Source organism: Vombatus ursinus, unplaced genomic scaffold (genome assembly GCF_900497805.2).
Source record: "Vombatus ursinus unplaced genomic scaffold, bare-nosed wombat genome assembly UNPS02014777.1, whole genome shotgun sequence".
NCBI lineage: Eukaryota > Metazoa > Chordata > Mammalia > Diprotodontia > Vombatidae > Vombatus > Vombatus ursinus.
This window is the reverse complement of record NW_020954555.1, coordinates 2,572,107-2,583,891: the sequence shown is the minus strand read 5'-3', so window position 1 is coordinate 2,583,891 and position 11,785 is coordinate 2,572,107. Positions and strand designations below refer to the sequence as shown.

Genomic DNA, 11,785 nt, shown 5'->3' with positions numbered 1-11,785 from the left:
AATTAAATAGGGGCAGTTAGGTGGCACAGTGAATAGAGCACTGGCCCTGAAGTCAGGAGGACCTGAGTTCAAATCCAGCCTCAGACCAAATACTTGACACTTACTAGCTGTGTGACCCTGGGCAAGTCACTTAACCTCAATTGCCTAAAAAATAAAAAATGAAATAAGCCTTCCAAGTTAAGAGGTCCTGACACATTCCTCCTTCCTTCCCCTTCTGTCTACTCACATAACCATTCCAATTGTCTAATTGTTCTCCCTGGCTCCACTCTCCCCACTCAATCTGTCCCCCGGAGACATAGCTGCCAAATCCAAACCCGAAAAACACAGTTCTGACCATATGACTTCCCTTCTTGAGGAGCCATCAGTGGCTCACTATTACCCTTAAGATAAAATATAAACTAATCTCTTTGACATTTTAAACCCTTCACAGGCTGGGACCAGCCTGTCTTTCCAAGCAGATTACCCATGCAAGTGCATACACGCGCGCTCACACACAAACTGGCTTACTTCTTGGTCCTTATTATGTGCCATTCCATCTTGGATCTGTGTGCCCAGGCTGGTCCCTCCCCTCCCTTATACAGAGCATGTCCCTCTCCTCACCTCTGCCTCTCAGGACCCCTAAGAGCTCAAGTACCACCTCCCACAGGAAGTTTTTCCTATTTACTCCAGTTGTTTTTCCTATTTACTCCAGTTGTTGCCTCCCATGGAAATGACTTTGCATGGAATCTATACAATCTGTTCTATAGAGCTTGTACTTCCTCATCTGTGTACATGTTTTCCCACCATAGCCCAGTAGCCTTTAAATTCTTTGAGAACAGGGACTCTCTCACTTCTGTCTTTGCATAGATCCCCAGAGCACTAAGCCTTGAATATCATTTTAACCAGACCTGTGCTTTCATCAGGGCATCGAGAGGATGATGTGAACAAATCTCCCTCTTACAATGAGGATGGCTAACTCCTTTGTAATTTTATAGTCTAAGTTGCTTGTATTTCAGAGGAAAGACTTACAGTTCAGGTATCTGCCTCGTCAGAGGTGGACCTTCTATCACTATGATTGTCTCCACCAAAACACACTTCCTCTCTTGAGTTATTTGTAGGCAACACTTAATGTTTGTGAATTGAATTGGGAGTCAGGTTACCTGGGTTCAAGACTGTGCTCTGTGACTAACTTGCCCCAAATTGAGTAGGAGTGATCTTCTTGAGATCAGGATCAATCTCACTTTTGCTTTTATTCCTAGCATCTAGCACATTTTTGGGCACAAAGTAGGCGCTTAATAGATGCTTGTTGATTACTTGAAGTTCCTTCACTCTCTCTGGGCCTCAGATTTCCAATCTGTAAAACGAAGGGGTTGACTGTCTTCCCTACAAGAATGTGAGCTCCTAAAAGACAGGGCCCATGTTTTTGTCTTTCTTGGTATCCCCCGTTGCTTAGCAAAGTGCCTCACACAAGGTAGGCACTTAATAAATGTTTAGTTGACTGATTGAAAAACCCACGTAGTGTGGATCAAGTCCTTAGGAGGAAAACTCTCCTCAGGATGGAAGAACCGGGACTTTGATCTCCTTCTCCCCATTCTGATTTAATGTCCCTCCCCCATGGCCCAACCCCAAAATCTTCTACTCTAAAGTCAGCCCCTACTCACCTTCTTAAGCCCCTCCTTCCAAAGCACGCCTACATTTTGTTTTCTCCCAGATACGTCTGGTTGCTGAGGTCACCTCGAATTCTGGGGTCCACGTGCCCCGTTCCCATTTGGTCCCTTTTGTGTTCCTGGCCCGCTGAGGTCCTCCTTCATCTGGCTCCTCCCCATTCTTCTGGCCCCACCTTCACCTGTCCCGAATCCCTGCTCTTGGCCATGCCCTATGTTCCTGCCAGACCCCGTCCCACCCTCTATGTTCGTTTTTTTTCAACGCACGTGTGTGTGGGGCGGGGTGTTCTTCCTTTGCCCCCCACTCTCTTCGCGTTGTTAAGCCCCCCTCCACCTCACCAGCTTAGTCCCGGACCTGGTCCCCTCTCACCTGGCCCCGCCTCCGCACCATGACCACGCCCCCTCCTTCTCCGGGCCCCGCCCCAGGTTGCCCAGGTACCCTGGGGCTCTCCTGGTGCCGGCTTATTCCCCAGTTGCCCAGTGTTAGGCAGGGACGCTCCGCCATCCCTTCCGTGCCCAGCGTCAGGAGCAGCCTCCTCCTCCTGAGTCCATGGCCGTGTTGGGGCCCCGAGCCCTCCGGGCTGCACTCTGCAGCGGCTGCTGCCTCCTGCTCTGTGCCCAGCTTGCAGCAGCCGGTGAGTGGTGGGGGACAGGTGGGGACAGCCAGGTGTGGGCGGGCCCTCCTTCCCAGCCAGGTATGCTTTCGCATCACCCCTTATCAGGTGCATGAACCTCCTCAGGCAGACGTCCTCTTGCCAGGATGAGGTAGCCCGGCCCCTCAGAGACGTGATTGCTTCCAACCCTCCCCCCATCTCCCAGCTACTCAAGCCAAGAGTGCAACTCCTCCCAATTTCCCTCATCCTCATAGACAATCGCAAAGTCCTGGTCCCTGCCTTCTAGCTGGGGCCTGAGCCTGTAGCTGTCCCAGGCCGACCTGATTCTAAACCCTGAGAACCTGCCTGGTGTGGCCCCAGCTGTGACCTCCCAGCAATTCCACAACTCTGACTGAAGGATGAGTCAGGAAGAACCAGCTGTTGGGTGTGGGGAGTAGGAAACAGCTGGTCCCTACTCCTTTTGGGACCAGATAACAGACCCCAGGTGTGTGTTTGGAGGTGGCTGGGGAGAGAGGAGGGTCTGTCAGGGCTGGGGAAGCCCCTCCCTGACTACTCAGCCTCCTTCTTCTTCCCCCACTCCAGGTAAAGGAGGCAGAGCCTTGGGCAGGGGAGCCCTGCTCGGTCTTAACATCTGGGGCCCTGCTGCTGTTGCCGAATGCAAACAGCTGCAATCCTGCAAGCACTGCGTGGAGGGGGAACCTGCTCGAAACCTCTCAGGCTGTGTGTGGGAACACTGTAGGGGTGAGGAGCCAGGTAAGGGCCTGGAAAAAGGGAAGGGAGCTGTGTGTGACTCCTCCAACTGTCAGAATGAAAATCTGGAAGCATCCCCCTCCCACCCCCATCCCCCTCCTACACAGTCCTCAACAGTTTCTCAATTATTACTTTAAGGAGTCTTCTGTCATAAGTAACTTAAATGGCAGGTGATACAGTGGATAATGCGCTGGGTTGGGAGCCAGGAGAAATAGGGACCATCCTGGCTCTGCCGCTGTTTGATCTTGTACAAGGCCTTTCCCTTCTCTGGGTTTCTATTTTCACATCTATAAATGATGAGGTGGGCCTAGATCAGGGGTCTTCAGCCTTTTTGGTGTGTGCCACAGACGCCCTCCGAGAATGTGGTTTTGAAATGCATAAAACAAAATATGTAGGATTGCAAAATAAAATCATATTGAAATAGTTATCAAAATATTTTCAAAACCAAATTTACAAGGTCCAAGGGAAGGGGCCCTGAGCAGATCTAAGCTCCCTCCTGATGTTCCACATCCCCAAATCTCATCGAGTTGACAGTCTGCATTCCAAGGTCACTCCTTATCCTTGTCAGTCCATAAACTTAGAAACCTTCAGTGTTCTCAAAACCTCCAGGAATCTCCTTTATCTCAAATTTGGGTCTGGACCCCTTGGGGCCCTGAAGGCTGGGAAAATCCTTGGGGACTTGTTTCTAGGCTGAGTCTTTGGGGGATTTCCTGTCCCAACCTTCCTTCTCTCCTCCAGGACATGGGCACTGTGTAGCTCGGGAAGAAGAAGCCAAGGAAGGCTGCTCTATCTATAACCACACAGCTCTGTGCCCAGGTAACTCTAAGCAGGGAGAAGGGGGTCCAGTACCCAAGGGAAGGAGGCTGATTGACAAAACCTGGCTTAGCTGCAGGAGAACAAAGGTGGTGGGGAGGGCTGTTAGTGCAGAAGATCTCAGAGGTTTTTTCCCCTGGATTATAATAGCTTATGTCTCCCCAGCTGCTCCACAGCCACCCACCCAGGAATCAAAGGCATTCACATCAGGTATGGGGTGAACCATGGGGGGCAGCGGATGGGTGGTGGGAGAACCAGCTCTGGGGCAGCAGACTCTAAGCCCCAGAAGGAGGCCAGAGCTGCTGGAGGTCCAGTTCTAGGGGCCTTGGGGAAGGAGGAAGCCCCTAACCCCAGCCTTCCCCCCTACTTTGGGTGAGGGTGTACATGGGGGCTGAGGGGGCATCTGGAGAAGTCACAAGGCTGAACCTTTGATAACTTGGGGGTGGGGAAGGGATCAGTGGGAGCTCTTGGTTAAATTACAATGGGTAATGAGATCTCCCCAAGGAATGAATTATTGATAGGCAGGCCAGTTCTCTCTGCCACCAGCAAGCCCTTCTCTCAGATACTGGTTTTCTTGGTTTTTTTTTTCTTTCCTTCTCTTCCCCCTCTTCAGGGCTTCCCCACGTCTACTCTTCTTTCTCTTTGCACCCAATCTCTTCTTTCCTACTCATCCTATCCCTGGGCTCAGATAGGGACCTACCCTGCCCTTTGTCCCAAGGTGATCTTGCCCTGTCAAGACCTGCCCTTCCCCAAACCCTCAATCCAAGAGGTGAAATCTTATCCTAAGGGAAGGACAGAGCCCATAACGCCTCTGCTCCCAGAGGTATTACTGCTTCTTGGAGAGGGAGGACTTTCAGGAAGGAAGCAATCCATAGGAGAGGGACCAGAACCCCTGCCCTAGGCCAGGACTCAGAATCCCTAAGGATGTCCACACTTGTCAAATGGAGATTCTTCTGCCCATCTTGCAGGGGGTGATGGGAATGTGGATCAGGAGAATGTGTTCCCTGAACTGAAATGGCTTTAGAAGGAAGAAGTCACATATAAGCATGGGATTATCTACGATGTTACAAGGCTGCAGTGAGGCTTGGCTTCTACGCTGAGAGCTTACAAACTAACTCACTGTGAGCTGGAAGGGTCCTTAAGACATGGAATGCTTAGAACAGGAGGGACTTTACAACTCCCTTATTTTACAAAAGAGGAAACTGAGGCCCAGAGAAGTATGATTTGCCCACTCAGCTGGTGAATTCTAGTGGCAGATCTGTTAGCCTTCCCTGTGCTCTTTTTGTGTCTGCAAAACTGCTAACAGCAGTTTTCCCATGAGGAGGTGTGAGAAGACTCAAGCAAGGAAACAGAGGAGAGAACAGGTGGGAAAACTGAATTGTATTAAGGAGAAAAAACACTGGATGTCCTGGAATAAGAAGACCTGGGTTTGACTCCCAGCTCCGCTGTATCCTAGCTGTTTGACTCTCAACAAGTAACTTAATCTCTATGTAATTCAAATGCAGGGGCTAAACCCAATGGGCTCTGAGGGGGGGTCCCAGTCAGCTCTGTCCTCTTGTGTCCTGGCCTTGCCCTTCCCTGCTGGGCACGGGGGCCCCGGGCATGGTATGAGGATGAGGGAAGGATGAGGCCCAGACATGATGATGCCCTCCTCTGCCCCGTCCAGGCAGTCCTGACACTGTCCCACCTCTGGACACCCATACTCCTGGCTTTGATGGTGCTAGCTTTGTTGGGGGCATAGTGCTGGTGCTGAGTCTACAGGCTGTAACCTTCTTCCTCATCCGCTTTGTCCGGGTCAAGGATAACACCTATCAAACACTGTAAGGCACTTGGGTCCCTGGGGAAGGAGGTGGGGAGAGTCCCTGGGCCCCTTCTTCTCCCGCCTCCCCCACCGTGCTGGTTGTTCTGTCCCCTTACCCTGTATAGCCCCCAGAAATCTGTCTGACCCCTTGGGCTTCTAGCTTGAAGTTGGGGAGAGATAGGTGAAAGGTTATTTTTCCCTCTCAGCTGTGAAGTCCCTCTTTTCCCAAGGCAGGGAAGGGGATAGCACAGTGATGGCCTAGGGAAAGTCCCTTACCTCGTTCTCACATCTCTGCGCCTTCTGTTCCCAAGGCTTGTGGGGAAGGGATCTCAAGGGGGAGGGGACTAACCCTAGACCTGTGTCCTTGTCTCCTTCACGCTGCCAGAGAGGAGAACCAGTAGGTCCTGGCCCAAGGAATGGCCTGCCTGGCCCCTCCTAGGGGACCTGACCCTTCCCCTGGTTACTAGAGAGGGACCAATGTTTGCAGTTTGCTTTGTTTTAGGTGTTGAAGGGAAATGAGGCCCCACCTCCCTGTCCTGATCACCTGTCCTGGGGAGGGAAGGGAACAATCTTTCCCAGTCACCCCCTCCAAAAACTGGGGAAAGGTTGGAGACAGGAGAGGCCAGCCCCCTCTCCTGTAGCCCCTAACTGGCACTCCCCATTCCCGCCCCTAGGCCGCATGGGGAGGGAGGCAGGGAGGGATGGATCTCAGTGTGTGGTGCTGTGTGTTGTATGAAGCCAGGCCTGAGGGGCTGCCTGGCCCTGGAGGCCTGGGGCAGGGTCTGCTTCTGAAGCCCTGTACCCAGAGCCTCTATTATATAACCTACCACCTTGTTGTCCTGGGCCACCATCTCTTTGTCGAGGGAATGAGGGACTGCTGGGGCCCCAGGGTGGCCATGGGCCTTCTGGGGCTGAATTTCTGCCAGACTCTTCACCCCCACCCCCACCTCCCAGCAGACTCAGGGTAAGGGTGGTGGGTGGTCTACTGAGCCCAGGGAAGCTGTCCCCCTCCTCTATCCCCTCCCCCCAATTGAATATTTTCTCCATCCCATGATCTCCGTCATAGGATCTGACTACCAGGACAAGATGGAGTGGGGCGGGGGGCAGAGGCAGTAGTACCAGGCCCTTGTGACCTCATGTGCCCTCAGCCCGGCTTCCATCTGAGAAAGGGGGGCTGGACCCCAGCCTCGGAGGGAGAGAAGGTCAAGCTTTGGAAGATAACCTTCTGCTCACTCCTTCCGTCTCTCAGGCTAACTGAGGTGGCTTCATCATACCCACTGACCCTCCCTGAAGGCTGCTATGCTCCAATAAAGGAACTCCTCTCTGGGCTGTGATCACTCTTCCTGAATTCTGGAGAGGGGGCATATGGGGGCGAGGTGGGGTAGGGTGGGGTGTTACTAACTCTGGACTCCTTCAAGGCAGAGAGAAGGGAAAAGCAACTGTTCTCTCCAGGAAGAGGCACCTGGGCCTGTACCCCCTGTGAAGTCTAGTGGACTGGGGCCAGGGGAGGGGCTTGAGGATGGGGAGAGATTGTAGCTGAGGAGGTAGGGGCATGAAGGGAGAGAAAGATTGTGGGTATGTGGGGGTAGAACACAGCAGAAGCCAAGACCAAAACTGAACCCTCCTAGGGTCAAGGCTCCGTGCTGGGCCCCCTTCTCAGTTATTGTCCTGATGCAGAGACCTGCCAGAGCCCTGATCTCTCCCTCCTAAACACTAGTCTCACATTAAAAATAACTTTAAAAATCCTTTGTTATATAAAGGATGACTTTGAGGAAAGGGGCCAGGAAGGAATCTAGGCCATGTAAAAACAAGATATCAATAAAGATACAGTTAAAATAACTTCATAACTGACACTTATGAAGTATTTTAAAGTTTGCAAAGCACCTTCTGAACCTCACAGTGACCCTCAGAGAGTGCTGAAGGTTATCATCCTCATGCTATTAGAGCTGGAAAAACTGAAGCTGGGAGACACGAGACACTTGCCCAAGTGTCTTAGATGGATCTTGAACTCAGATCCCCCTGCTTCAAACTTGAGCATTCTGTCCATTATACCATGCTCCCTCTTCATTGCCAACTGCTTGCTGGATTACCACACGGCTCCTCAGATTCAATTTGGCCAAAACAACTCATTTTTCCCCTCAAAGCTCTTCCTTCTCCAAATTTCCCTCATTCTGTTGGTACCACCAACCTCTGGTCACCTTGAGGTTTACAATCTGAGCTTGGGTTGTTTTTTTCTCTCCAAGTTTGAAGGATGAGTAAAATTCAAATGAAACTGGTTGGAGGGAGAAGGCCTTTTTAGGGGAGATAGAGTCCTGGAAGAGACACTTAACTGTGAAGTGATACCAAAGACCCTTCCCCAAACTCTCATATGCTATCACTGGCCAGCTGTTGTCAATTACTTCTATTGGTGAATTACCAACTTACCTCTAAAGCATCTCTTATACTATATTCTTTTTTTTTAATTTTATTTTTAGGCAGTTGGGCTTAAGTGACTTGCCCAGGGTCACACAGCTAGGAAGCGTCAAGTGTTTTGGTCTAAGGCCAGACTTGAAGTCTGGTCCTCCTGACTCCAGGGTAGGTGCTCTATCCACTGCTCCACCTAGCTGTCCCTCTTATACTATATTCTTAAAGCACCTTGCATTACATGAAGTTCATTGCAATGGCCTCTGCTTTCTAGTCTCTCCCCTCCAGCAATCCTTACTTGCCCCTCACAGTTGCCAACACGATATCCTTAACACACAAATCCTAATCATTACCCTCTAGGACTAAGTTTCTTAACCAGCAGTCCATGATTGGATTTCATGGGGTCTGTGAACTCTGAGAGGAAAACAATGACAGATTTTCACTAACCTCTGCATTTCCTCCAATTATTTAAAAACCTTATTAGAGAAAGAACCCCATAGGCTTAGGGGTGTGCTGGTAAACATTTAACAACCAGCTCTTTGAAGAGAAAAAAATGTATACCCGAAACAAATTTAATCTGAATTGTTAACATCTTCTATCTCAAATCTAGTCTACACAATCAACAAAACAATAAATCAAGCTCTTAATTTGTAGAGTTTACCATTTCCAAGTTGTGGATTATTACGATGAAAATTTAACAATTGGCTCCGCTGGTTCCAGCACACCCCCTGCTTACCAGACTGTGAATCCATGACACAAAGAAAAGTGAAGAATAGGATAAGCTTACAAAACTCCTCTGTTTGGCATTTCAAGGCCTTCACTTCCTGGCTCCTGCCAACTCTTCCAGACATATTTCACATGATTTTCCTTCCTGTTACTCAGTTCCAGCCTAATTGGTCTTCTCTCTGTTATCTCCACATTGCATTCCATCTCTCATCCCCATCCCTTGGTACATTCCGTGTCTGGAATGCATGCCCTCCTCCCCTTGCCTCTCTTAGCATCCCTGGCTTCTTTCAAAGCAGAGTTCCCGTGTCACCATTACACTTACACTAAGCCAGTTACTGGAGTCTTCTTTATTTCGCAGTCACTATGCATTGACTTTTCTGTGTAGATGTCATTTTACCACTGGTTAAGATGGTTACCACTGGTTAAGACCTACCCTTGAGGGCAGGTACTGTTTGATTTTTGTCTTTGTATCCACAGTGCCCATCATGGTGCCTGGCATGTAATAGGTGCCTAAGAAATCTTTGTCAAATCAAATTGAGCTCAATTAAATTTAAACTCAAAATTAAGTTGAACCCAAGGGCAAATTTTGGAAGGGGCATCAGTTTAGTACCTAATCAAGGACTCTACCCCTAAACCCTTGAAGGACCACTTCCTCCTCCCCTGTCCTGTTTGAATTCTTCCCATCCTTCAAGGCTCTCCCTCCAGGAAGCTTAGCCTGACTGCCTCAAGTCCACAAGGCTCCCTCCTCTGAGCTCCTATAGTCCCCACCTGGTAATCTGGTACTTCACAGCATGCCAGTCTTAGTTCACATCCCTTTCCTCACAAGATCCCTGTTAGGGGCATTCATTTTATAAAAAGGAACATGGTAACTTCAGGAGGCAGCCTAACACAGTGAGAAAAGCACTGGGTATGTAGTCAGAAGATCTAAGTGTGGATTCTGCCTCTGCCACTTACTATCCTATGACCTTGGACAGGTCACTTAATCTCTGGTCTCACTTTCCTCATTGGTAAAATAAAGAGGTTGGACTAGAATTCAGGGGTGGGGAACCTGTGGCCTCGAGGTGTGGCCTCAAGGCCTCAGGTCCCCCATCCCTAGACTAGATGATCTCTAAGGTTCTTACCAGCTCTAAATCTATGATCCCATGAGCTCACGTCAGGTGGCAGAAACGGGCTTGGACTTGGAGGCAGAGTTCTCAGCTCTGTCACTTAGTAGCCATGTGACCTGGGGCAGTCACCGCTGCCTCTGAACCTCAGTTTCTTTCTCTGAGAGATGAAAACAATAATTTTTTGTGTGAATTTCCTGAGGATTGTTATGAGGGATCAAGTGAAAGAAATGTATGTAAAGGATTTTGCAAACCTCAAAACGCTACAGGAATGTGAGCTTCAGGAACTGTCTCCAGCCCCTCAACACTCCTCCTAGCACCTAACATGTGGGTGGGCATCTTTTTCTCCTGTCTTTAGATTTCTAACATGGAATTCTTTTATTTGTGGGAGTAGAGAGGTGAGAAGGTGGGAGTGAGTGGCACATTGAACAGTCTAATCATGGTAGACTTACACCCAAAAAGGAGCTGGCCCACCCAGGCCAGGGGTATATTTCAGGAAATCAGACTATGGGAATGGGACCCTGGGGTGGTACAGGATGGAGAGGGGTCCCTCAAGGAAGGGTGGTGGAGGGGCAGCTAGGTGGCGCAGTGGATAGAGCACCAGTCCTGAAGTCAGGAGGACCTGAGTTCAAATCCAGCCTCAGACCAAATACTTGACACTTGGGCAAAGAATACCGTGACCCTGGGCAAGTCACTTAACCCCAATTTTGCCTAAAAAAATAAAAAGGAAGGGTGGTGGAGGACTTGGAAGCATCCTGGGTTTTGTACTGTCTGGGAGGCGTGAAGTGGGGGCAGCACTCCTCCCTGAAGAGAAAGCATGCCCCCTTTGATGTCAGCGAAAGGGTGCCTGGCCTTGTTGCCCTCATGCTGCTTTTGCAGATTATCTGCCTTGCCCCCACTCCCCCGCCCCAGTTCTCCTTGAAACTCTCTTCCTTACCTTTCTGGATCTGCTCTGTGGGTTCTCCTTCCTGTTAGGGTTCCACTGCCTATCCCTAAGGTGGTCCCCAAAGGTCTGTCCTTGTTCTCTTCAATAAGCCCCGGAATATAAGCTCTTCGAGAATAGGGGTTGTTTTATTCTCTGAACTGGTATCTCTAACATCTAACACAATGCCTGGCACATAGTAGGCACATAGTCAACGCTTGTAGATCAAGAAGTCACTGTGGGGTAGCTAGGTGGCGCAGAGGATAGAGTACCCACCCTGGAGTTAGGAGGACCTGAATTCAAATGTGGCTTCAGACACATAACACTCACTAGCTGTGTGACTCTGGGCAAGTCACTTAACCTCACTTGCCTCACCAAAAAAAAAAAAAAAAGGAAGAAGAAGAAGAAGAAGTCGCTATGGCCAGGCACGTTAGATTGTAAGCTCCTTGAGGGCCAGGATTGTCTATTGCCTCTATTTGGATTCCCATGGCTTAGCACAATGCCTGGCACATAGTAGGTGCTTAATAAATGTTTATTGATCTATTAACTCTGCTAGGAAATGAAGATACAAAGGTGAAAAATGGAAATGTGCACCTGTGTGCATGCACATACACATGTTCTTCTAATACAGGCATTTCTACTTGAAATCATCCCATGCAAATGGCAGGAGGGCACTTAGGGTTTACACAATAGCTCTGGGGAGGGGAGGATATCCCATATCTGGCTCCTTAGTTTCGAGGTCCCATGCAGCTGAGTGAGGGGAATTAGGGAATTCTGTTTTTCACCTGGGGGCACCCTGCATTTAAGAGGTGGGCCCAAGTGGACACAGGAGAACATGCCCCATTAGACGCACCCAGCCACCTGAGGGGTACCTCCACCTGGACGGCCTGCTGCTGCCTCGAGCTCCATGCACACCAAACCAAGCATCTTCCCTTCTCCCCTAACCCTTTTTGCTCCTCCTGACTTCCCCATCTCTCAAAATGATCATCCTGCCAGTGGAACCCTCAGTT

At 49.9% G+C, this 11,785-nt stretch overlaps 1 protein-coding gene across 3 annotated transcripts; it reads left to right on the top strand.

The window, feature by feature from the left end:
* Nucleotides 1-2,138: 2,138 nt before the first annotated feature.
* CD164L2 (CD164 molecule like 2) lies at nucleotides 2,139-6,976 on the top strand. Of its 3 annotated transcripts, none has more exons than XM_027864889.1 (6): nucleotides 2,139-2,278; nucleotides 2,840-3,010; nucleotides 3,746-3,823; nucleotides 3,971-4,030; nucleotides 5,487-5,640; nucleotides 6,871-6,976. In XM_027864889.1, exons 1-6 carry the CDS (start codon nucleotides 2,194-2,196, stop codon nucleotides 6,953-6,955), a joined length of 633 nt encoding a protein of 210 aa, XP_027720690.1. In that variant the 5' UTR covers nucleotides 2,139-2,193; the 3' UTR covers nucleotides 6,956-6,976. The 3 variants fall into 3 exon arrangements, with proteins under 3 accessions (XP_027720690.1, XP_027720691.1, XP_027720693.1); XM_027864890.1 differs by having other exon boundaries at nucleotides 6,688-6,944; XM_027864892.1 differs by having other exon boundaries at nucleotides 5,487-6,944.
* Nucleotides 6,977-11,785: the final 4,809 nt, after the last annotated feature.